This window comes from Bombina bombina, chromosome 5 (assembly GCF_027579735.1).
Source record: "Bombina bombina isolate aBomBom1 chromosome 5, aBomBom1.pri, whole genome shotgun sequence".
Lineage (NCBI taxonomy): Eukaryota > Metazoa > Chordata > Amphibia > Anura > Bombinatoridae > Bombina > Bombina bombina.
Window position 1 is genome coordinate 946,662,731 of NC_069503.1, and position 26,659 is coordinate 946,689,389.

General features: G+C 37.1%; 1 protein-coding gene across 3 annotated transcripts in view; it reads left to right on the top strand.

Annotated features, from left to right (window-relative positions):
* ZFHX4 (zinc finger homeobox 4) overlaps positions 1–26,659 on the top strand; it is a 173,145-nt gene that overhangs the window by 132,962 nt on the left and 13,524 nt on the right. For all 3 annotated transcript variants that reach the window (XM_053715142.1, XM_053715144.1, XM_053715143.1), the window contains 3 exons: positions 6,950–7,057; positions 24,394–24,533; positions 24,824–25,024. In XM_053715142.1, coding sequence (XP_053571117.1) covers positions 6,950–7,057; positions 24,394–24,533; positions 24,824–25,024 — 449 coding nt within the window. The remainder of the gene's footprint in view (positions 1–6,949; positions 7,058–24,393; positions 24,534–24,823; positions 25,025–26,659) is intronic.

Below are 26,659 nucleotides of genomic sequence, written 5' to 3' on the forward strand. Positions count from 1 at the left end.
AAATGCGATCAAATTAAAAAAAACGTAAAATTTTTCACAATTTTAGGTTTCTCACTGAAATCATTTACAAACAGCTTGTGCAATTATGGCACAAATGGTTGTAAATGCTTGTCTGGGATCCCCTTTGTTCAGAAATAGCAGACATATATGACTTTGGCGTTGCTTTCTGGTAATTAGAAGGCCACTAAATCCTGTTGCGCCTCACACGTGTATTATGGCTAGCAGTGAAAGGGTTAATTAGGGAGTTTGTAGTGAGCTTGCAGGGTTAATTTTAGCTTTAGTGTAGAGATCAGCCTCCCATCTGACACATCCCACCCCCTGATCCCTCCCAAACAGCTCCCTTCCCTCCCCCACCCCACAATTGTCCCCGCCATCTTAAGTACTGGCAGAAAGTCTGCCAGTACTAAAATAAAAGGGTTTTTAAAAAAAAAATTATTTTTTTTTTAGCATATTTACATATGCTACTGTGTAGGATCCCCCCCTTAGCCCCCAACCTCCCTGATCCCCCCCAAAACCGCTCTCTAACCCTCCCCTCTGCCTTATTGGGGGCCATCTTGGGTACTGGCAGCTGTCTGCCAGTACCCAGTTTACAATAAAAAATGCTTTTTTTTTGGTTTTTTTGTTTTTTTCTGTAGTGTAGCTTCCCCCCCCCCACCCCCCACAGACAAACCCCCACCACCTTGCTGATTGTTTAAAATTTTATTTTTTTATATATTTTTTATTTCCCATTTTCTGCAGTGTAGCGGTTCCCACCCGCTCCCTCCCCGTGCACGCGCCCGCCCCCACCCTCCCGTGCACGCGCGCGCCCGTGCGCGCCCCCAGCCACCCCCGCCCACGATCCCGCCCCCCTTCACATCCACATGGCCATCGATGGCCGCCACCCGCCTCCCGGTCCGGCTCCCACCCACCAACGCAGGTAGCCACCGATCTCCGGTGCAGAGAGGGCCACAGAGTGGCTCTCTCTGCACCGGATGACTTAAAAAGGTTATTGCAGGATGCCTCCATATCGAGGCATCACTGCAATAACCGGAAAGCAGCTGGAAGCGAGCAGGATCGCTTCCAGCTGCTTTCCACACTGAGGACGTGCAGGGTACGTTCTCAGGCATTAACTGCCTTTTTTCTGAGGACGTACCCTGCACGTCCTCAGTCGTTAAGGGGTTAAGTGAATATACACATTGTGCAATGTATTCCGATGCTTTGTCAATTATTGCTTTGCATATTTGTATTATCTCATTTTGAAAAGAATTGTATATAAAAATAAGATATTTTTTATTGCTTAACCACAATAGTTTTATTTTTAAAGTAAGGTTTAAACAAATTTAATACAAAACTCAAGTGATCACTTCTATAAATAGGTAGAGGGATTGTTTTTCATTTGTGAAAATGCATGAATTTGTAGATCATGGCTTTTTTATTACACATATGTAAGAGATAGTCGGCTGAAGAGAAGTTCATTGGCAGAAATTGCCATATTTTATCTGATAGAGACTCAGTTGACAGCTTGTGCCAGAAATTGGGAGATGAAAAATATGTTTAATAAAGCACCGAGGAAAGAAATTTTGATTCCACCGATCAGTGTCAGAATATAAAATAACTGGCCAGGTAAATATTTCTGAATAGCAAGGCTCCACATAATTGCAGTACTTTATTTTTTTTTTTACTGTCAATCAAGCATCTGTTTTAAGGCCAGATAATATGAAATATGTGCATTAATCTATAGAAATTGTGTTTTTAAATCAATTAGAAGAATTGTTGGTAAGAACTAAACATGAGGGTTTGCACATCAAAGAATACATCAACATTTAGATGAAATAAAAAACAGGTGTGGGCACTGATTTACAATAGATGCGTACTAAGTCTATCAGTGTGAGTTTAGTTCATGTGTTATTGCATTCCAGAAACATAAGCTTTATAAATGTTTACACAAAGAGAGTTAAGCTTATTTCAGAATGTTGTTATTTTCTAAACTAAATTGCATTAAAGTTGATGTATTTTGAAGTATGAGCTAATCTCAATTTATATTCACACTAGAACAATAAATTATATATTTCTACATATGTATTTTTGTGCATAGAGAATAATTTATAACCATGAATAGCTGACCCAGAGAGCTTGCAATTGAATAGTTGATCTCCAGAGCACAATAGAATAAAGTGGATTGCCCTAGGTCACTGAAAGCTGCTACTGGTCTTGAACCAAGATCTTCAATTTCAAGGGCCATTGCCTTAACCAAGGCTACTCCTCCTTTAAATCATTTCTACACTTAATCCTTTCAGTGCTGGCAGAGAGTTAGGTGTATGAGCTACCATGTAAGATCTGAGTTGCAGTGTAGAACAGTGGTCACAAACTTTAAAGTGTCTGCTTGATACAGAGTACTAGCTGTTTTTGGCATCAGGCAAGTAATTTTACCTCTGAAAGCCTCAGGCAAATACTAATCTGAAAGTAAGCTTTCCTGTGATAGGAATCCTTGTCTATGTGAAATGAAATTATGCATCAATTATGCACTTACAAACACATCTATTGATCGATTGATCTTTCTGTCTATCTATCTATCTATCTATCTATCTATCTATCTATCTATCTATCTATCTGTCTGTTTGTCTGTCTGTCTGTCTATATATCTATCCCTTTTATCTATCTATCTATCTATCTATCTATCTATCTATCTATCTATCTATCTATCTATCTATCTATCTATCTATCTATCTATCTATCTATCTATCTATCTGTCTATCTATTCTTACAACTATCTATCCTTACATCTATCTATGTATGTATCTATCTATCTATCTATCTATCTATCTATCTATCTAACTTTCTATCTATCTATCCTTAGATCTATCAATCTATCTATCAATCTATCTATCTATCTATCTATCTATCTATCTATCTATCTATCTATCTATCTATCTATCTATCCTTACATACATATATCAATCTATCTATGCATGCGTATATACATACATATAAACACATTCTGTGTGTGTGTGTGTGTGTGTGTGCTACAGAATTTGGCAATAAATTACAATGGAAGAGGCCTGTGGGTGTGTCCGTGTGTTTTGTATGTGTGTGTGTATAGACATGCAACCAAAAAAACATACATACATATGTATAAATATTTATATCATATGTAACTGCAACACTCATATTATATTCTAGCTATCTTTTTCTTTACTGTCCTAGAGGGTTTGCAATTACAACTTGAAATGTTTAATTTGCATGAGTAATAATTATTATTCATTTTACTCAGTGCATTACTTTTACATTTTTTTTTTAAATGTGATTAAAAAATATACAAAGGCTTCATGACCCTCAGGAGTCTACCTGTAATAAACAGCTCTCACCTTCCAAGCCATAAAACAGGCCTGCAGCACTTGAACATTAGAGCTAATTGCCTTCCTACTTCAAAGGGACTAAAAGAGGATTGAGCAAAATCAGAGAAGGGGGGGGGGGAGCAGAGTATGGGGGTAACTTCACCTTGAAAGGTTATATGTTTGTGGTTTGGTGGAGCTCTCTAAAGTTATGGCCTCAAAACTGCTGTTTGCGATTAAGTTGATGGGGAAAGTGTATCCTGCAATCCTTCCCTGCCGCTGACACTGAGTCTTTGTTCACATTCAGATTTCTCAAACTGTTGCCAGGGTCACACTGAGGTCAGACACTATGATGATGTATAGAAGAACATGTCTGGGAATTTCTCTCACACTTAAAACACATACCAGAAAAACAGGAGAGTACCCTGCAAAATTTTTCTGATGAGACCCAGATGATAAGAATTTATTTTAGTACCTTCATAATTTGCTTTTTTCATTTTTTTTTTTTGTTGCTTCTTCCCTGGCACGCAATGTTTTATTAATACATACCACAATAGCCTTACAGTTTTTATGTGCCGTGAAGATAAGGACAGTCAGTAGTTCTTTGACACTTCATTCTCCAGCCTTGGGGAATAGGTCAGTAAATCTAGAAAAAGAAACAATGCCTTGATTCCAAGTCACAGACAGAAAGAGATTGCCATGGGCTGTCCTAGGCCGCGGGGCCTGACACTGGATGTGAATCTCATGTGTGTGCACTTGGCATTAACACAGCCTTGTCCAGTCAGGATCACAGACTCACAGCAGACTAAGCTGTGCTCTTCTACTACCCTAAAAAAAAAAACAGCATCATTTCCAACTGTGATAAGGTAGCATGCCGTGTTTGATTAACAATCATCACTGAAAGGATAAAGGGCTCGTGCAGTAAGAAATATTTCTTCCCCTTCGATAGTAATTTGTGCATACACACATACATACATTAGTACAAAACCAGTGCCATTCATTTTTACAGGGTAAGGAAAATGAATGCATACACCCATAATAAAGGTGACATAATTGTTTATAATCATTCAGTCACCAGTGTTATGTAAAACATCTGTTTTCAAAAGAATGGGGTCTATTCCAATTCATTAAAAAAACATTAAAAGGTGATTTGCACAGGTTTTGACATTTCAAACTATTGTAATATATTAGGATTTTTTTGTGCTTGGCATTCAATTGCCTTTTTTTTTTAATTCACTCTATGGGATCCATTTATCAAGCTGTGATTGCAGCTTTGGAGCTCTAGCATGCAAGGCTGCAAAAAGCTGCAGTCTTAAGACCGATGTTTCTTAACCCCTCTGCCAGGGTGGCAGAGTTAAATCATCCTGGTCAGATCTAGCTAGCATGATTGACAAGACCTGCTCTTTCCTTATTAGTTGTGTGAGAGAAGGGAACATGGCTGCACATGCATTTGTTTTTGCAATGATAAACAATGCCGGGTTAACAGGTTACCAGAAAAGAATACTGTCTGAACCAAAAATGATAAATGGGGGCTTATACATTATACATTAACTCCAATAACATTTTCCATTCCAACCACAGTTTTTTTTGTTGTATTTTTAACATTTTAGCTCCTGTACATGCTCAGTTCATGTGTTCACATACAATCATTTCCTGGTTTAATAAAGATTTATACAATTTAACGGAAATTATACTTTAGATTATGAAATATGTACAGTACCCAAAAATAATAATCTTGGTATCAATTTATGATTGCAATTTCATAACTGTTCTATGTAAAAATGCTAAAATTACTCAAAGTAATATGAAATGGTTAATTGCACATATCCTTATTATTATCATTTTTTTAAAAGCACTGTCAAATTCTGCAGGGCTAGGTAGATGATATGGGGTACACAATGTTACTGATTCATGGTAATAAAGAACTACATATATGTAAAACAGACTAACAGCAAATTAATACAAGAGGTTAAAGGATAAAATAATATTGTTGGTCAAGTGAAAAAAACACATTAGGCAGTAATCAGCAATGTTAAATCAATAAGCTGCCATTTTTTACGTTCACTTTTGCTTCTGTAGCTCTGTGAAAACTCCTGCTAAATGCCAGAGAAAAGCTATTTTCTTATATATTTTCTTGTGGTGTTTACCCAACCTCGATATAAAAAGAAAAAAACATAATTCTCTGTCATACTGTAAATGTAATTCAGTGTCATAATCAATTGAATTGTCTGTGCTTCTAATGGATTGGAAGGGTGCAGGAAATGAAGCAAGTTGATTTGAATGTTTTTGCATGGCAAACACTTATGGTTTGGAATGGGGCAATGTGGGTCATTTTCATGATACTGCATTAGTTGTGTATATTACATTTTCTCTGTCCAATTTTAGTGTGTGTTTAGTACGCACAATGCTATTTGCTTTTTCTTTGTACTCAGCTGCTGCATATGTTAGAGGAGATTTCATTCGGCTGTCAGAATGTTATTAATAAAACATGTGGTGTGGAGAGGTCCACTATTTCTGCTTTCAATCACCCTAGCACTTCACAATGAAAATTTGATGCAGTGTGTAATTTAAAGTTAATGCACAATACTTAAAATGTCGGCGCAATGGCAATGTACAGAGTAGCGTTTGAAGGGTTAATTGTATCACTTTCTATAGGAAAATCAATGCTTATCAAAAGCTAAACTAAAAAGGCTTTATGCAAATACATGTGTGACCTGCTCCCTTTCCAGGGTTAATTTATATGGTCGTTAAAGATTTTACAAAATTGAGCAGCCTGGTGCTTTGAAACCAATTTTACTTTCGTCTCCTAATTTATGTAATTTTTACCTGAACTGAGAAATATGATTTTTATTTTTGTGCTGCAATGAAAACAGCATGAAGTGCGGTGGGGAGTTGCAGTTCTGGTTATCTGGCATTACTCAGATTGCTAAAAATTCATTAAAATGTGACATCAGCACAGTGAGAGACAAATGATCACAGGATGAAAAGGAACAGTGGGCCTTTCATGGATTAGTGCTACACAGCCCCAGCATAGAAGCTAACTGCATAAACAGATTAATCCACCAGCAGCATAGCTAAGATTTACAGAATAATTAAATAGAGTTGAGTTACTGTGAAGATTTCCATGTAATCTGGCTGGTGTGAACACAAAAGGTAGGTGAGTGAGATGCAGATTTCTTGAGATGATCCCTCATTGTATCAAATAACCTTTGCAATTTCCCTTGTGGTAAAACAGTAAGATCCCTTTAGCTATTAAATTATTAATTAGTAGCAGTATTAAAAAAATCTAAGGTACCAGAGATTGCTTTTAGCTATCACTTGTTTTCATGCATTGTGCTTTTTTATGCATATACGTTTAGGCTCATATTTATGTATTAAGTGGAAAATTGTCACTATGTACATTTATTCCTTATGTCTTTATCTATCTATCTATCTATCTATCTATCTATCTATCTATCTATCTATCTATCTATCTATCTATCTATCTATCTATCTATCTATCTATCTATCGCTCTGTCATTAACTTTTTATTTTTCATTTAGATGTTTTAATATTTTATACATTTTTAATGTTTGATTTGGCTCCAAGATACATTTAACTTTCATGTTATGATATCCTCCTTTGTATTTTTCTTACAGAAGAGCAAGCAGACGAAACAGAGGAGACTACAAAAACAGTGGCCCCAGTGGAAGAACGCATCACAAATGAAAGGGACAATAGTGAAGGGAAAACACCCAAGGAGTCAGGTAACATTATTTGCCACTTCTATAGCATTACTCCTTTTGAGAACCGTAACTATTCTGGCTTTTCCTGCACTGTAGGGGTTTATAACTGATCTTCAACACTAAACTGTCTGGACAGTCCAACTAGTATTCATTGGTTGTGTATTTTCCATGTGATTTCTATCAGTAGCCTCACATTGACCTATTTTTAATCATAACCATCTGACAGGATAGATGCGGATAAGTTGAGGAATATTACAGGACGACCAGTGAGATTATTTTTTAATCAAATCAGTTTGTGTGCTTGTAATTTTTTAAGCGCCTTTCATTAATCTTAGCTGTACTTGTGATTCCTCTGATGACATATTAATTTTTCATAAGCATAGGATTAGATACCACTTGATTCCACCCCCAACAATCAAAATTCTATCCTTGTAACTGAAAGAATTATATTTTTTTAACTCTGGCTTCTTAATCTTAAAGAAGTATGTCATGTTTTAGGAACTTGCCTTGTCACATATATTTTTTTTTATATTATACAGGTCACATGCATTTTAAATATTTGATATAGACAAGCATGAAGCTAGTAGTTTGGGACATCTTCTGTATTGCATGTGTGCAGATAGCTGAGGTTAAACCATTGCCAAATTAAACTATACGATTAACATCCTATATTGTAACAGTTAAATAAATAAAAAAATATTGATTGGTGGGTATAAGTATATCAAAAGAGCATCTAGCCAGAATTGTCCTGAAACAATCTTGTAACTGAGAACATACATAAAAAGGTTTTTTGGATACATTTTTGGGAATATATTCCTTGGCCTATTCATACTGGCATCTGTGGCATCTTTGATAGCATATGGTAAGAAGATAGTAGAAGCAGATTAAAAGGTGACACTTTGAAACAGAAAGTAGATCAGGCCCTGCTTAAATACTGAAAATCTATTCAAGAAATGCATCAAGATTCTCATAGATGCCAAGGCTTAACGAACAAATTCACTGTACAGAGAGGCACCATGCAAGCTTCCTGCTCATAATCAGCAGCTTCATATGGTCATTATAAGCATAATGGAGAAAACACCTTCCCCAAACTAATAATGCTGGTTTCAGAATAAATATAGACCAACTGGAATGTATATACATCTAAATAGACAACAAATATTAATTTATACGGAAACTATTGTACATTATGTTCACACTCTAGTGTAATAGTTTTTTTGTAGTATAGCATAATACATGTATATATATATATATATATATATATATATATACAGTTATAGTAATTGTTTTTTTTTTTTTTATATTTTTTATTGAGATTATTGGCAGATATAACATGTTAAATAATGTTCATTCACAATAACATATAATTCACATAGTACATACAATATGAGGGTAGATAACGCAGAAAATAGAGAGTAGGACCTATAGGTATGTTTAACATGGAAGTGGTAGAAGAGACAATTTTTGAATTATAAATTTTCTGGATCCTTTTCTGTAGGTCATCTTATAACTCCACTCATGTGTATGTGAATGAACTTAGTAGGAAGAAATCTCGTTTTTGAATAGGGGGATAGTTTAGTATGTGGTAGTATGAAAAGAGGAGCATAAGGGGTAAACAGCGGACCAGAACCGCTCTAATATTGAGGAAATGGTGGGGGGCGTGTCCAGGGTTATATTGGTATAGCATAAGCTGGTAGGTTTGTGAATATGACTTATAGTTAAAATCAGGAGGTGTATTATGGGAGTCTATAAACAAGCTCCCCTCTTTGATTGGAAACTCAAAGGGCCTCAATTAAGGGATAGGGAGGGGATATATTTAAAAGCGCTTGTGAAAAGATCGCTCTATGGGACTGCCAAATTAAGGGCTAACTATGAGCTGAATTTATAATGAGGGGTGGGTAGCTCTATGTCAAATGGTAGTGATAGGGGGTAATAGTACGTAAAATGACATAATTGAGGGATACGCTATGTAGTGGTAAACTGAATATCAGCTGGTAGAATGGGCTGTGAAGGCAAGATAAACATTTGGGTGTTACAGATGCTCTATGTGAAATATGACAGAAAGTAGATGGACCCTGCTGGATTTCATTTGAGATGGGACAGCAATAAATCCCTCAGTATATTAAGAACCAGAATACAAATGGTGGGCTTCTGAGATAAAGTAATGTGGTTAAATCTAGCTATATGGCCTTTGCAGTTAATCTCAGCATTCTAGTGAAACATTTCCAGTAACAATCGACCATTATTACTAACAAACAGCAGTAGGAGTAAGTCACCCTATATATAAATTATAAAGGTTGTATCCATACCCAACAGATATGCTATAAAGTGTATAGGTTCCCTGGTTCAGGAGCAATGCTAAGTACATAAGAAAGTTGACCCCTGCAAAAGAATCAAATCTAGACATATAGGGACCTAGAAACCACTGCATGAATAAACAATGTACACTATGCCTACAATAGCAAGCATGTTTATGTTTAAGGCGATAATAACGTAATTAGCTTCACGTCTATTTACTGCATGGGATATAACAAGGGGTATAACTTAGATGGATGTAAATGCCACTCCACGTTGTATTGTTACCTATGGAAAAAGCCATATAAAGAGCTATGTCATAGACCCTGTCCCTCATATTTGCTTATTTGAGCCTAAGGAGTCAGTATATGTATGGTATAAGTGAGAAGGAACAGAGACTGAGGTGTCAGGATCTCCTATCTCATAATAAAGCAGTAAGACTACCCATACATTACACATGATATAGTATATAGCTTATCTAGGCAAGTTATACCTATTCTAAGAGACTTATACAATAGTTATTTTTTAAATAATAGTAATATTTCAGCTTTTTTTTCAGCAGCCAATATTTCCTTGATCTTGAAAAAAGGGAAAAATCCGGAAGATCCTACATCATATAGGCCTATTTCCGTCCTTAATACGGATTACAAAATTCTCGCCTCTATTATTTCCCATAGATTAGTCCAGTGTCTAGATAAACTGATTCATCCAGACCAGGCTGGCTTTATGCCATCCCGGAGTTCTGCTAAAAATATAAGGAAACTTATAACGTTAGTTGATTTTTTATGGAACGCAGATCAGCGTAAGAAGAGGAAGGAGTTTAAGAATATTGCGGTCCTTACCCTAGATGCAGTCAAAGCGTTTGACTGTATCTCCTGGAGACATATGTTTTCCACTCTATCTAAATTTGGCTTTTCGGGGAACTTTTTTAATTTTGTTCAAAAGATTTACCAGAAACCTGTCTCTTATTTACTGGTCAATGGTTTGATCTCCCCCAAGATCCTTCTACACAGAGGAACAAGGCAAGGTTGCCCACTCTCACCCCTGCTCTTCAATATAGTTTTGGAACCCTTAGCTATTAAACTTAGTGAAATTTTACTGAGTATTCCTTTGGGAGACCAAAAGTTGAAAATTTTGCTATATGCAGATGACATTCTTTTATTTTTGAACAAAACGGCTGTCACTATACCGAAAGTGATTCAGTCAATTAACCTTTTCAGTTCATTTGCAGGCTACAAGATAAATATGCAGAAGAGTGAATTGATGTCGCTTGGCCAGCAGCATTCAGATCTTCCCTCTACAATCTTTCAGGAGGTAAAGGCTGTGAAATATCTGGGATTAGAAATTAACAGTAATCCTAAAATATGGTATCAGGCGAATTTCGGTTGGCTCTTTCAGAAAATATTAGATGATCTAAAGATTTGGGCTTCCTTTCCTTTATCGTTATCGGCTTCAATTAATCTGATTAAAACAATAATCTTTCCAAAAATCTTGTATCATCTACAGAATCTCCCACTTTTGATTTTAAATAAAGATCTTGAGAAACTGTCTTCAGCGTTTTCAAAGTTTATTTGGAAATCCAAAAACCCTCGACTCTCGTTAAATAGGCTTTCTCAGAAATATGAGGAGGCTGAGTTAGCTTTACCCTGTCTCAGACTCTATAATTATGCATCTTTATGTAAAATGGCAATTGACTGGATTTCCCAGACTAATCTAGTCACTACTCTGGATAGTGAAGCTTACATGATTTAACCGTGGACCTTGAAAGCTCTATTGCATTGTATCCCTCGCTCTCTACCTGCAGGGGTGTCTTCACTTCTGTCTTTTAGGAATATAATCGTGGCATGGCATAGGTTTTGTAAACTGCTAAAAATTGATCCTTCCCTTTCCGAATTTTTACCCATTAAGGGGAATCCATTATTTCCTCCTGGTATTGACCAGAAGTGTTTTTATGAATGGCAGGTGAAAGGTCTAGAATATATACATCAACTGCTTAACGATGAGCTACAGATACTTTATTGGGAGTCCATTAAGGAGCAATATTCTCTTCCCTGGTCAAATCGTTTTGCTTATTTTCAGATCCGGCATTTTTTTAGATCACAAAATTGGTGCCCTGATAGGTATGGCAACTGGGCGGAGGTAAAGACGTGTATTAAAAAATTTATTGTTGGTGATGCTTCTATCTCATTGATCTATGATATTATGTTGACTAAACAAGGGATACTAGATGAAGATAGATTAATTAGACTCTGGCTCCCTTATATTCCTTCAATAGATTGCGGGAAAATATGTAAAAGCCTCTCGTTAGTGGCCACTCTCCCTGTGCCAGTGAGCTGGAAAGAATCTCACTTGAAAGTACTAAATAATTGTTACTTCTCTCCGGCTAGATTGTCTAAATTTTTTCCCAACAAAGTGTTTAAGTGTGAGCATTGTCTATACATTTCTGCTGATCTCCGCCATATGTTATGGTCCTGCCCAAAAATTTCTCAATTATGGGCGAAAGTCCAGTTTTGGTATAATAGAGTCTTTGAAAGTTCCATCCTCTTTTCCTTCGAGGACATTGTATTACTCTTTCCAGTAATAGGTGGGAGTATTAAATTGCGCATTTTAAATACCATTTTATTAATAGTGAGGTTTAACATCCTTAAAAAATGGATAGCAAAGATCCCCCCGAGCCTGTCACTTGTCTTAAGAGACATCCAAGCTCAGATTATTTTTGAATCTTTCCATCTGTCGCAAGTATCTGAAAGAAAAATTAAGGAATTCTTGGTTGGATGGTCTCCGGTTATTAAGTTATTTCCAATCTCCCTGCAAAGGCAGATTTTAAAACCGTTTGTGGCCTCAATTAGCTTTGCGGAACTAGTAATTCTCCAGGTTTTTCCTGATACTTGGCTCACCAATGAAGTAGGTTAGACTAGTCATCCTTAAAAAGTGATCCCCAGGTAATATGATGGCATGAAGTAAGTCCGGAGGTTGGGGGGGGGGGTTTCTTATCGGCTTTTTTTTTTTTCTCTCCCCTTTTCTGTGTTTTTGTTTTGTTTATGTTTTTTTCTTACCCTGAGGGGTTGGTAGTTATTTGAAAATTAGCCATTTTAGCTGAATTGCACTTGTGAAATAGATAGGGGCAATGCTGACCGGAAATCTTGAATATATATATCTTATTGTTATCTGGTCCTGCGTGACTCAGAAATTGTTATTTTTGTGTTATTATCAATTTTTTGTTGTTGTTAAATGGCTAAGACTAATAAAGATAATTAAAAAAAGCCATATAAAGAGCTATGTCATAGACCCTGTCCCTCATATTTGCTTATTTGAGCCTAAGGAGTCAGTATATGTATGGTATAAGTGAGAAGGAACAGAGACTGAGGTGTCAGGATCTCCTATCTCATAATAAAGCAGTAAGACTACCCATACATTACACATGATATAGTAATAGGTATTGTTAGTTTCATAAAGATAGCTGGAGCTCTAAATGCTATATACTGTAGGTTAGTAATAATTTGGGAATAGCATTATAATATTCTAAGTGCCTTGTGAGTATACTTAGCGAGATTCAACTATAACATTGCAATAACAATATTCTCATTAATATATCCCACCAACATAATGCCCTACAGTAGGATATACAAGTAGCAGCCAGGGGATATCTAGTCACACGGCCATTTAGTGTGCAAAACATAAAAAAGTAAAAAACATATTATCCTGTAATATGAATACATCGGTGCAAAGTGATATATAAACTGGAGTAACTACCTATATTAATATGTGGACAGAGGGAGAACTGAACTAACCCTTCAACCATTTCACGATTTCACAACAATAAAACTTAAATATATTTTTGAGTCCGTTAAAGAAAGCAGCGCCAGAGTATTAGCCCTCACCAACCGTCGTCAATTAAAACCTGGAGGTAGCAAGGATCTTGATAGGGATGATTTTCAGACTGTCTGTGTGGGCAGCGTTGGCTATCTTTAGTTAGTGGGTAACTAAGTACCCCATATGGTAAAGCCCATATTGTCATCCACTACCCAACACCTCTCTTTGGAGACCGGGCGAGGCTGAGCATGAAGTGCAGATGGTTTAGTGGACAGTCTTGGATGGACCAAAACAAGTCGAGCATGTCGCTTCCCTCTAAGGTGTTACATGGCATATGGCTAGCGGAGGTGAGACTCTCATATGCCGAGGCTTTCTGCATATCCATGTTGTTAGTGCACAGTAGGAGACCTCCCTGTCTGCTCGGTGGTTCAGGACACTGCGTACTTCTATCGGAGCTCCACACCAGAGAGTGAGCCTGTGCGTCCAAGCCCGATGCTGTGACTACCTGTGTCACTGCGGTCTTTCCGTAGCTGTAGCAGCCGACAGTCTGATAAGAGGAGCACAATCCGATTCTGTTCCGTGTTCTTACAGGGTCTCCTGCAAGGAAAGTAAGCTCCTGCGTCTCTAGAATCAATCTGGGCTCTGTGTCATTTTTAGACTTAGGGAGGGGAGGTATCTAAGTTAATCCAGTCTCCTCACACTGCGTCTTGGTATCTCTCACCCTGGCTTTGCTTGATGGATATAAGTCTCCTTCATTCTGTGGAGCGCTTATTGTATGGCCGAGATCATCAAAGTTTTGAAGTATCTGTAGTTCTAGGGCTTTGAATAGCGCTTGGATCTGCAAGTAGGAGTCCTCTGCCATATTTAAGGAGGGAGTTTGGATGGCATTAAGCAGTGCGGTGGAATAGAACAACTCTATGCACTCGGTGGGCTAACCACAGAGGGTTGAGAAGCCGATAGTAGTAGGCCGCAGTTCTCTCAGGCAGGCCAGAGTTAAGTTTCTGCTTGTAGGAACTTGAAGATATTAGGTTTGGCTAGCTCCATGATATCTTCCATTTCAATATCATTAATTATGTAGCTGGATGGAGAATTATGGAAGAAATATGTACCATATTCTCAGATTAGCAGATGAGCTTCCTTAAAGTGCGTCTCTCCATATCTGTAGCTTGGACACGCCCCCATAATAATTGCTTTTATGATGGTAGGTCAGTGGCACGTACTTGCATATATTCATATCTTAATTCATTTTGTAAACAAGCAACAATGCCTGTTATTTGTGTAGTCCCACATTTTTCTACATGGACAGAGACCTCTGTTTTAACTACCTACCTCTTTTCTGAAGTATTTATTTGAGCCATCTGTTGAAGGGGAACAGCACAAGACAAAATCCAGCAAATAAAATGTGCAGATGATTCAGACTAAGTAGGAGGAAATATCATTGAAAAGGGATTTAGTGTTGGGTAATTTTGATCTTTCAGTGCAGACAAAGTCCATAATGAAAACTACTGTCTTTGAAAACAAAATCTCTGTGTCATGACATTTACTTATGCACAAACAAACCCAAGGCCTGCATCTGGTGTGGATACCCAAGGCTTTTTTCTATGTTTGATTTGGCAAATAAGTGACTTCATCCATGCTTTGTATGTATGAGATGGAAATCTCTGGCAGCAATGAATATTACATTGGCTATTTTTGCTTCACTCTATACCTAGTTATATTAAGTTGGATTCATTGAAGCAGAAAAAGTGCTGAAAAAGGATGAGGCCTATTAGTTGCAGGTAGTCATCTATCTATGTCTTGTATCCCAATGACAGCAGTGTTTAAAAGAACTTGTATGCACCTTTTGCTATAAATATGTTTTTGATATCTCCCCGAATTCAGTAATATTTACTTCCTGTTTACAGTTAATCTAAAATGATTTTTTCATGATAATGCTGTTGAGTAGCACTTAAATAAAAAGAAAATCAGTCACCACAAGAAAAAAAAAAAACATTTAGAAACATAACTTAAATCCTAGTATTACGTAAACATCTTCTTCTACTTATTAATTAACAATACCAAAAAACTTGGAAGACACCGATAAATGTAGCCACAAGAACAATATGTATATATATAAAAAGCTAGAGTTTGTGGAAAGCTTTTAATTTTTATTTAAGTTTTTTTTCATTCTGTACCATATTCCACTTGAGATGTTTGTAAAGGGGTTTTGTGTATATGTTTACATTTGTCTTATACTTCCAAACATGTCTTTTACACCTTTAATGCTTATTAAACAAAATGGGAATGGTGATGTTAAGAGATGTCTCTATGAATTTCTCCTTTATGGTGAAATCATTGAAGGTGTATGAGAAGCAACAGCAATATAATTTTATCAAAGGGCATTACAGGGAAGAGCTATTAAGTCCATATTTAGAGTGCCTTCTCTTGAGCAGACAGGTATGGATGAGTTAACATCTGGTTTTTTTGTGTGTTTTTTTTAAACAAAAAAAAAAATGAAAAAAAAAAATGCGAAAATTGAGCAATGCAAAGAGATTTGTATTCAGCCCCTTGTCACATCTGTGAGTTGAGAGTGACTTTTAGTAGATCAGCATCTATCTCATAACTGTTTACCTCTTAGCACATAGCTCTGATGAAGTGCCGATTGAGGCAGGAAACGCGTCAGCTGTGGTAAAGTCTGTGTTGCTGTGCCTTTGCAATTTTTACTTAGTGTATCCAATAAAGTAGACGTTTTAACTACAATATTATTTCTTTTTCCTGATTTTTCTTATATTTTTTCAATCTTGTTTGCTGCACCTTCCTTGGATACTCTTTGCACATAGAACAAGTTCTACTATGATAAATACGGGAAACTCAAAAATACAAATACTACATAACAAAACAGAGACGCGAGTATAGTACATTTACAAACATTTACATTAACCATTTTTTTCTGCTTTGCAATTGGTTCTCATTTCATGTATTGAGTTACCCACACAACTATAGATTAATGGCAGGTATTCCCACTAATCAATGGAAAATATATGTGAAGCTATGCTCAATAAATTTATAACATAATCTCACCTTCATAGAGAGACTCAGTGGAAACCTCATGAGCATCAATAAATTTACTTCAATGAAAGCCAATATTCAAAAAGCAAATGTATCATTTGGATATTCAAATTTAACAATTAAATATTACACTTAAAGGGACAGTCTACTCCAGAATTGTTATTGTTCAAAAAGATAGATACCCCCTTTATTACCCATTCCCCAGTTTTGCATAACAAACACAGTTATATTAATATACATTTTACGTTTATGATTACCTTGTATCTAAGCCTCTGCATATTACCCCCTTATTTAATTTCTTTTGACAGGATTGCATTTAAGGCCAATCAGGACTGACCACAATATTATCCATATGACACACATGAACTAGCATTGAATAGCTGTGAAAAATTGTCAAAATGTACTGAGATAAGAGGCAGCCTTCAAGGACTTGAAGAAATTAGCCTATGAGCATATCTAAGTTTAGCTTTGAAGAAAGAATACAAAAAGAACAAAGCAAATTTGATAATAAAAATTAATTGGAAAGTCTTTTAAAATTGCATGACTTACCTGAATTATGAAAGTCTAATTTTGACTAGACTGTCCGTTTAAATGTTGATTCACTTAAACATACATGGAAGATTATGAAAATCAACTATTCAATGTTAATATTCATATATATAAATGTTATAGTCAATATTAGAGTGTTCCATTTAATATGAGGAACATCAATCACAAAAATAAATGTTTAATGTCTGGTTAACATTTCTCATTTGTTTATAATAATAAATACTGCCAACATTACTTATCTGTAATAAATGTGCCGAAACATCTGCCTGTCCCCAGCAGTCAGTGCATTTTTGTCTTTATTTACATTTTTTTTATTAATATCAGATAGCTGTTGTCATGAGATGCAGGACATATGCAGGACATAGCAATGATGGTACAACTCTATTTTATTACAGAGCATAGCAATACACATCCAGACAGGTTGATTGTACTAAACTAACTGCGACACAGACACCGGACCTAAGCCCCGCCCACATGCTAGTGACATCACATCCTGCTATCATCACATCTTCCCCTTTTTCAAAGGCAAGCATACATTTGCATATATTAAATAACAAGGTACACCAACAGGGTATACAACAACATTTTGTTTTATAACATTATAAAAACAGATAGATTAGAAAACATGAACAAATAAATTACATCCTGACTTGGACATCGGGGTAGACTACCCTAGTCCACAGTGACCATGGGATTATTCTGCCCATACTTCCGGTCACTGTTCTAGCTAAAGTCAGTCCCTGTATCGGGCCGGAAGCCTCACCACTCTTCCGCTTGATGTAACTTTGCATGAACTGTCCTCTGATACAGAAGATGGTGAACAAGAGTCTGCTGGAGGCAAAGATATATCCCCGCTATGATCTTGCTGAGGGGAAGGCACCTCTCTTAGAACAGGAGATCCCACCGGCGGTGGTACTGAGGTATCCGGTTCCAGACTCTCAGGTACAGGCTGAAGATGTCTTCGGTTACGGCGTGTAACCGTCCCTCCCTCTGTAAGGACTGTGTAAGACCTTGGTTCTGGAGAGCGGCCCACTACCGTAGCAGGCGTCTTCCATTTCTTCTCATCATCCAGTTTAATTCTGACACTTTGGCCCGCTTTCAGTTCCTGTAAAGGCCTGACAGAATGTCTCCTGTCGTAGAAGAAACGATAACCCTTTTTGGCCTCTTCATCCCTCCTAAGGACTTCGTCCCGAGGAACAGGGCCAGGCGGCTTGAAGACACCCACTGAGGGTAAAGTGGTGCGAATCTGGCGTCCTAGCATCAGCTGTGCCGGGCTAAACCCGGTGGCTTGAATGGGCGTCGCCCTGTATGACAAGAGGGCTAGGTACGGTTCAGATTGCTTTAGAATGAATTTTGTTGTTTGAACTGCCCTTTCAGCCATTCCGTTGGCCTGCGGATAATGTGGACTTGACGTGGAATGTACAAAATCATATTCCCTGCTGAAAGCACTGAACTCTGTAGAAGCGAACTGCATGCCATTATCACTCACCAGCTCCATTGGAATGCCCCAGCGGGCGAACAAGCTCTTCAGGCGAATGATAACGGCCTGACTTGTGATATCATTCAGGGGTGCTATTTCCAAATACCTGGAATAGTAGTCGATAACAACAAGAAACTTTTTCCCGTGCAGTTCGCACAAATCAGCAGCTATTTTCTGCCACGGCCCCGCAGGCAGCGGAGTAGACATTAAGGGCTCCCTTCTCTGAGTAGGCCGGCGTTCCCGGCAAAAGGCACATTTAGACACGTGATTTGCAATGTCGGAGCTGATCCCAGGCCACCACACAGCTGTAGCTGCTCTTTCTCTGCACTTTGTAATGCCTAAGTGGCCATCGTGAATCCTGTTTAACATCTCCTTCCTCATGCTGACAGGAATTACAATACGGTCTTGGAACAGCACCAACCCCTCCAGCTCCGTGAGCTGTGACCTCTCTGGCTGGTAAGCATTTAAAGACATCCAGGCTGCCCGGCTCTCGGGCCAGCCATCTCTTATGTACCTTATAACTTCTTGCAGATCTGTGTCCAAATATGTCTCTTTCTTTATCTCTTCCAGTTTCCTTGAAGAAATGGACTTAGAGGCCAGAACTGAATCAACATACACTTTTACATCCGACTCTGTGGAGGATTCTTCAGCAGCAGCCAGCGGGAGCCTGGACAGTGTATCTGCCACAACCAGCTGCTTCCCCGGCACATGCACTGCCTGAACATTGAACCTGAGTAGTCTCATTAAAAGTCTCTGGCATCTCAAGGGTGTTTTGTCGATGTCATAAGAATTGATAAGAGGGACTAGCGGTTTGTGGTCAGTTTCCAGACTAAATTTCTCCAAACCCACTAGATAACGCTGAAAGCGCTCACAGGCCCAAACTGCAGCCAGGCACTCTTTCTCAATTTGAGCGTATTTTGACTCCGCAGCCGTCAGTGTGCGGGAACAGTAGGCGATGGGCTGTAGTTTGTTGTCATTCAGCTGCAGGAGTGCAGCCCCCAACCCATAACTGCTTGCATCGGCACTAACCACAGTCTTTTTTGAAGGGTCGTAGAACCCCAGCACTGGGGCAGACCCCAGCAGGGACTTAGCATGCAGGAACGCTTTTTCTTGTGAGGGTCCCCAGACCCAGGCAACATCTTTCTTAAGCAACTCTGTGATAGGGTGCAAAACTGTAGATAAATCCGGAAGAAACTTGCCCACGTAATTTACAAGGCCCAATATCTGTCTCAGCTCATGTACATCAGAAGGGCTTTTCATCTGTTCGATAGCCTGAATTTTCTCGGGGTCCGGCTTGATGCCATCCCCGTTGATGATATGCCCAAAGTAGCATAATTCAGTTTTCCTAAAATGACATTTTTCTTTATTCAGCTTCAGCCCAGACTCTTTGATAGCCTGCAGCACACAACTCAAACGCTGATCATGCTCCTCCACTGTAGACCCATACACTAGAATGTCGTCCATGACGACTGCTGTGCCCACGTGGCCACTCAGGAGAGAACTCATTTCCCTCTGAAAGATCTCAGGAGCGGAGGATATCCCAAAGGGAAGTCTGCAGAAACAGAACCGACCTACCGGAGTGATAAAGGTAGTCAGTTTGCGGCACTTTGGATCCAGGGGGATCTGCCAAAAGCCGCTAGAAGCGTCTAATGTGGAAAAGAACTTCGCCCCAGCCAACTTCGGGGCTATATCTTCCAATGTCGGCAGCACAAATCTCTCCCTCTTCACTGCCTCATTCAACCTTTTCAGGTCCACACAGATGCGCACCTTTCCGTTTTTCTTTGCAACTGGAACAATGGGGGCACACCAATCAGTTGCTTCAACAACCTCTTCAATAACCCCCATAGACTTCATGCGCATGAGCTCTTTCTCCACTTGAGGCATGAGCGGGAACGGAATTCTACGAGGAGTAGAAATACTATACGGGACTGCGTCACTTTTAAGTGCTATACAGACAGGTTTGCAGCTCAGTAGGCCCAACTCGCCAAACATATCTTCAGAGATCTCATTCACTCTGGCCACGAGGCCCAAGTCACAGGCTGCTTTTCTGCTCAATAAACTGTTAACACACTGACCTCGGATCACATGCACCCACATGGTGAACTTCCTTTGTTTGTACTCACAGCTGGCAAGAAATTTCCCCACACAATCAATGCGGCCACCAGGACTATGAACATTTGTAGTAACCTTCGCCAGCTGGGGCTGTCGAGGCAGTTTCATAAATTCAGCAAAAGACATTACAGTGATATCAGCTCCTGTGTCAATCTTAAAATCAACATTGGCTCCCATTACAGTAAAGGTAACTTTCCAATCTTCCTCTGAGCTTGTCCGTTCCACAACAGACCCCACAAAAGACACTTCCTGACCCTCCTGGTCACTGTCCACCTGCATCTCCTTAATGTATTCAGTTTTACACACCACTTCAAAATGGCCTATTCTGTTACATTTTCTGCATCTTTTATCTCTGGCCGGGCATATAGCACTCTGATCATGAGCCCGGTAGCACCGTGTGCATCGGCCATGTTGCCCCCATCCACTTCTAGGCCTTTCCAGTACTTTAGATCTACCGCTCACACTGTGCCTTTCACTAGTAATTTTCCTAGACTGTTGCACTTCATCCACAATACTCTCAGACCTCAGATCAGCACTTTGCTTTTTCACCAGTTCACTCTGGCGGGCCATCCTAATAGCCCCGTCTAATGTTAAATCAGGCTCTAACTGCAGCTTCAGGGAGACTTCAGCATCTGCAATTCCAATAACTATTCTGTCTCTGATTTGCTCTTCTTTAGCAACACCAAACTCACAGAATTCAGCTAATTCATACAGGCTGCGCACAAATGACTCCACAGATTCTCCCACACGCTGATTACGTTTGTGAAAACAAGCTCTCTCATGAATCACATTTCTTTTGGGCACAAAGTGGGCACTGAGTTTATCCATAACTATATCAAAGTTAACTCCTTCCCCTTCTTGGAAAGTAAAAGCATTGAACACTGGCTCTACATCTTTCCCCATAGAGTATAAAAGAGAATTAACTTGTACTTCACCACTCTCCTTGTTCAGTTTGGATGCAATCCTGAAGCGCTGAAACCGCTGACGCCATGTGGGCCAAGCTGCAGGCTGAGAAAAGTCAAAAGGCTCAGGTGGGGTAAACTTTGACATCGTTATCATCAGAAACAGAAGCGTAGTCCAGAACTTCTGACACCATGTCATGAGATGCAGGACATATGCAGGACATAGCAATGATGGTACAACTCTATTTTATTACAGAGCATAGCAATACACATCCAGACAGGTTGATTGTACTAAACTAACTGCGACACAGACACCGGACCTAAGCCCCGCCCACATGCTAGTGACATCACATCCTGCTATCATCACAGCTGTTTTGCCAAATGAAATATAAAATAAATACAACACAAACGTGCCAGACAAGAGAGCAGGGTGACTCGTTAGTGTTCTATCTATTAGACAAGTGAGGATTAACACGTGATTAGTAACAGTATGTTTATGACACCATGTAAGCTGTTTTGCTGTGCTGCTTACATTATCTGAAGGACCAGGGCTTACTAAATTAGAGCAAAATATATGCAAGTTCTGTTTGTTGATCATTCATTCAGAATAGAGAAGCTTGCTAATACCTCATTTATATTGTCATTTAAATGTAGTGCCACTTTCGATTAATTATAATCCAAATTACATCTCCTTGCAGCAAAAGAATTAATATGGAATTTATCCAGATTAATACATTTGCATTGAAATAAGTGTACATCTCTTACTATTGCTGAGATTCCTATTTTAATCAGAATGTAAACATAAGGGGGGTGGAATGGAAATTAACCTTCATTATTGCAATGAAAATTGGTCTTCCATTTAATTCTAATTAGAAATGAATATCAATAAATATAAAGTAAAATATTATTAGGATTTAAATTGCATTTGATAAGCCTGAAATGTAATGTCTCTTAACAACTGCTGAATGTTTTAGTCATAAATAGTAAAATAGTTATTTGCTTTTAAAGGATTTTTTCTCTCAGTATCAGTACTTGTTTTACTAGATGATGCCTGCTTTTCATTAACAGGAAGCTTTCAACAAAATATTTATTTTATTGCCTGGAAATTACTGTCAAGCAAGCGATTTCTTCCATTTTGAAGAACACAGTGTATATTTTGAGGCCAGTGTTACAAGTTAATCACCACAAAAGTGACAGGTCAGCAGTGAATCCAGAACAATGATAGTTAAGATTATTCTATGAGTCCATTGCACAAAAAAATACACAATTTACGTAAAATAATTCAAGAAATTCTTGAGAGTTATGGCTATATTTGCTGTAATATGGAGAGTAAAAAAAATGTATAAGTATAAGAAGGCATTTGTAATATATGCCGGCTGTCAGTGGGCTTCATTAAAACGTTTGTAAAGCTACATATTAGCATAAGAATATTTATTGAAAGCAGTTTGTTTGCACCATAAGAATTAATGGATCATCTGCCAGGGCAGGGATTTGTTATCAGCTGAACCCTAGGTCACAAATGTTTAACATAAAATATTGGTCCTGTTAGTTGCTAGACTAAAAGTTGCATGTTTTATGTTTGAATCCAGACACATGTATAATATTTGAAATTGCACAAAAAAAGAACATAAATTGCTTGCTCTCCCCCTCCCCCCCCCAAAAAAAAATAATAATAAAAATAACTATTAAAATGCATAGTTGTGTAAGGGTATTTAAAGTGGAGATCTGTATTACAATATAGAGAGAATTGGAAAAAAAACAACTGCTTTTGTTCATAATGTAAACAACAAAAACTGTTTTTGTTCATAACATAAAGAATATACCAAATTCCTGGTAGGGGACAATGAATAAACAAATAAATGCACATTTATTTGTTTTCTGTCTGTAACACCCCCACGATATTTGTAAATTAAAACTAGGTTATTGTGCAATCAGGTGCAACTTGTTCCTTTGTTTGAATCACATGTGGAAAGGTAAAAATCAAGCTAAATCTCCAGGCACAATCAGATTACCATTGGACTATATATTTATGTAGGTTCTGATAGCAATCAAGGGCTTAGCAACAGTGCATTTCAAGATGTATTTGCACCCAGTTGTCCAGTGATAGTATCCTCATCTTGGAAATAATTTAGTTGCAAATTGACTGGAAGATGGTGAAAATTGAAAGTTAAAATTAGAAATACTCATAATAAACAGCAGAAAAAAAAGGTCAGATGATGCCGCTCTGTGATGAGATTGGAATGGCTGGTAAATGAGGTTTTGTGTTTGTCGTAAGATGTATGTGACATGCCTATCCAATGCGCTTGTAATATCCAGCCTAGCAGAAGAGATTATCTGCCAAATTGATGCTGGAAAGAATTTCCTGATGGACAGGGAAATTAGAATTGCAATTCTCTCTTTGATGTATGCAACATTACATTGCTGGCTCAAGAATCATATTAAGCACACTGTTTAGAAGATAATATTAGAATTAACCATAGTAAACAATTGGAAGCTGCAAAATAGGAAAATAAAATGTCTGCATCTATAAAAGATTTATGCTATTAAATACAGCAATAGAGATGTAGATAGATAAAATGTTATTTCTATATAGAACGTTATTAGGGAATACTTCCCTTCTTGCAAGACAGCCCTTTGGAGCTTTGTTAAAACAACAAAACTTTATTGTACTGAAACATTTCACAGGGAAGGAATTAAAATAACAGATATAGCTTTGCCGGGAAGGTAGTTTTAAGCAGTAAACGCTTTTCTTTTAAGGGAATATAGAAATTCCAGCTGAAAAGCTTGTGAGTGCATGTTATTGATTAATCTTTCAAGGCAACCTAAGGTTATCCAAACAAAAGAGAGGAGTACATTTTTAAACTTGTTTATTGAGTCTACTAACTGTTACTAGAAAAAAATGTGACTTCCAATATTTTTGAGGCATAGGGCCAAAATTCCATGACGAGATCAAAATAAACAGCCCTATATATATATATATATATATATAAATATATATATATATATATATATATATATATATATATATATATATATATATATATATATATATATATATATATATATATATATATTTATATATATATTTATATATTCTTGTATATTTATATCCCTCTGACTAAACGTGCTAATTAATCTTTGATATATATGTATTCTAGGATCAGGGTCAAACACCCCTGAAAAGGAATCTGTCTTGAACTCTGCGGCAGCCAAGCGACAAATTATACAAAGTAAAGAAGAGGATGATGCAAATAAAAGACAAAGAACTACTGAAGATAGTAATCTTTGTCAAGAGCAGGTAAACATTGAAGTTAATATTTTTTTTTAACAAACTATCTATCTATCATCTGTCTATCTATCTATCTATCTATCTATCTATCTATCTATTTCTCTAGCTTCTATCTATCTATCTATCTATCTATCTATCTATCTATCTATCTATCTGTCTGTCTGTCTACCTGTCTGTCTTTCTACCCATTTATCTATGTGTCTGCACACACACACTCACATACATACACGCACACAGGTACACTCAGACTTACGCACACACAATAAGCAATTTTGTTAAAAAATATTATTTTATTGCAGTGCTATCAGTGCCCTTATTGCAACTACAACAGCAAAGACGCAAATCGGATTCAGATGCACATCCTCTCCCAGCATTCTGTTCAGCCAGTGATTTCCTGCCCCCTCTGCCAGGATGTCCTCAGCAACAAAATGCACCTCCAGCTTCACTTGACTCATTTACACAGTGTATCTCCAGACTGTGTGGAAAAGCTACTCATGACAGTAAGTGCATAAACACTAAGGTATCTTAAGATGCTCTGTTAACATAGATGTAAAAAAATAAACCTGTAAGAATTGACTTAAAGGGACAGTCAACACCAAAATTGTTATTGTTTAAAATGATAGATAATCCCTTTATTACCCATTCCCCAGTTTTGCTAGACCAACATGGTTATATTAATATATGTTTTACCTCTGTGATTACCTTCTATCTTAGCCTCTGCACACTGCCCCCTTATCTCAGTGCTTTCGACAGACATGCAGTTTAGCCAATCAGTGCAGACTCCTAAATAACTCCACGGGAGTGAGCACAATGTTATCTATATGACACAGATTAACTAGTACTGTCTAACTGTGAAAAACTTTCAAAATGCTCTGAGCTAAGAGGTGGTTTTCAACGGTTTAGAAATCAGTTTAAGCCTACCTAGGATTAGCTTTTCAAAAATACCACCAAGTGAACAAAGCAAATTTAATGATAAAAGTCAATTGGAAAGTTGCTTTAAATTGCATGCCCTATCTGGATCATGAAAAATTAATTTTGACTAGACTGTCCCTTTAATGCAAACAGAATCTTAATATTATTATTATTGTTTTTTTATGTTACTGTTATTTCATAGATGTATTATTTATAGTTAAATTTATCTAATCCTTTATGTGTTTTATGGATAATACAAAGTAAATTAATTTGCTTTAACAAAAAATAATTAAAATATATGGGGTCTAGTCACAAAGATTTTTATCTACCAATTATGGCACAAAAGCTATGATATTCACAAACAATAAAAAATAATAAAACTGTCTAGTATTGATTTGGATCTTACCCTGCTTAATTTGACTTGTCTGTTGACTTCCATTCCCCTGATTTTTATTGGCTGTATATTGTTTGCTTTGCTTCATCTGACTTGTGAATTGTAAATAGGGATGGGCGAATGTGTTTATATTCGAATTCAAATGTTAGAATGATAGAATGAATGTTATTGTAGAAATTCGATTTACATAATAGAATGTTGATAATGTTGATGTTTACAGTTTTCGAATGTCACATTCAAATTCGAATGTCACATTCAAATTCGAATGTCACTTTCAAATTCGAATATTACATTTATAAAACACAATTGTAGATTAGAAACACTATTTCGAATTCGAATGTCACATTCAAATCAAATATCACATTCGAATTTGAATATTACATTTATAAAACACAGTATTAGACTAGAAATACTATTTAGAATTCGAATGTCACATTTGAATCAAATGTAACATTCAAATCGAATATCACATTTGAATTTGAATATTACATTTAAAAAACAGTATTAGACTAGAAATACTATTTCGAATTCGAATGTGACATTCGAATGTAGCATTCAAATTCAAATATTACATTTATTAAACACAGTTGTAGACTAGAAATACAATTTCAGTTTTGAATGTCATATTCAAATTTGAATATTACATTTTGAAATTGAATGAATACATAGCTAAACATTCTATTATTCGAACAAATATTTTTGAATTTTATTGAAAAATTCTAAAACAAAAATTCAAAAATAGAATGTTTTAATGTTATATAAACATTCGAAATTTGATTTGAGCGAACGAATGTATCAAAATTCGTTTTAAATTTCGAATTTTTAGAAA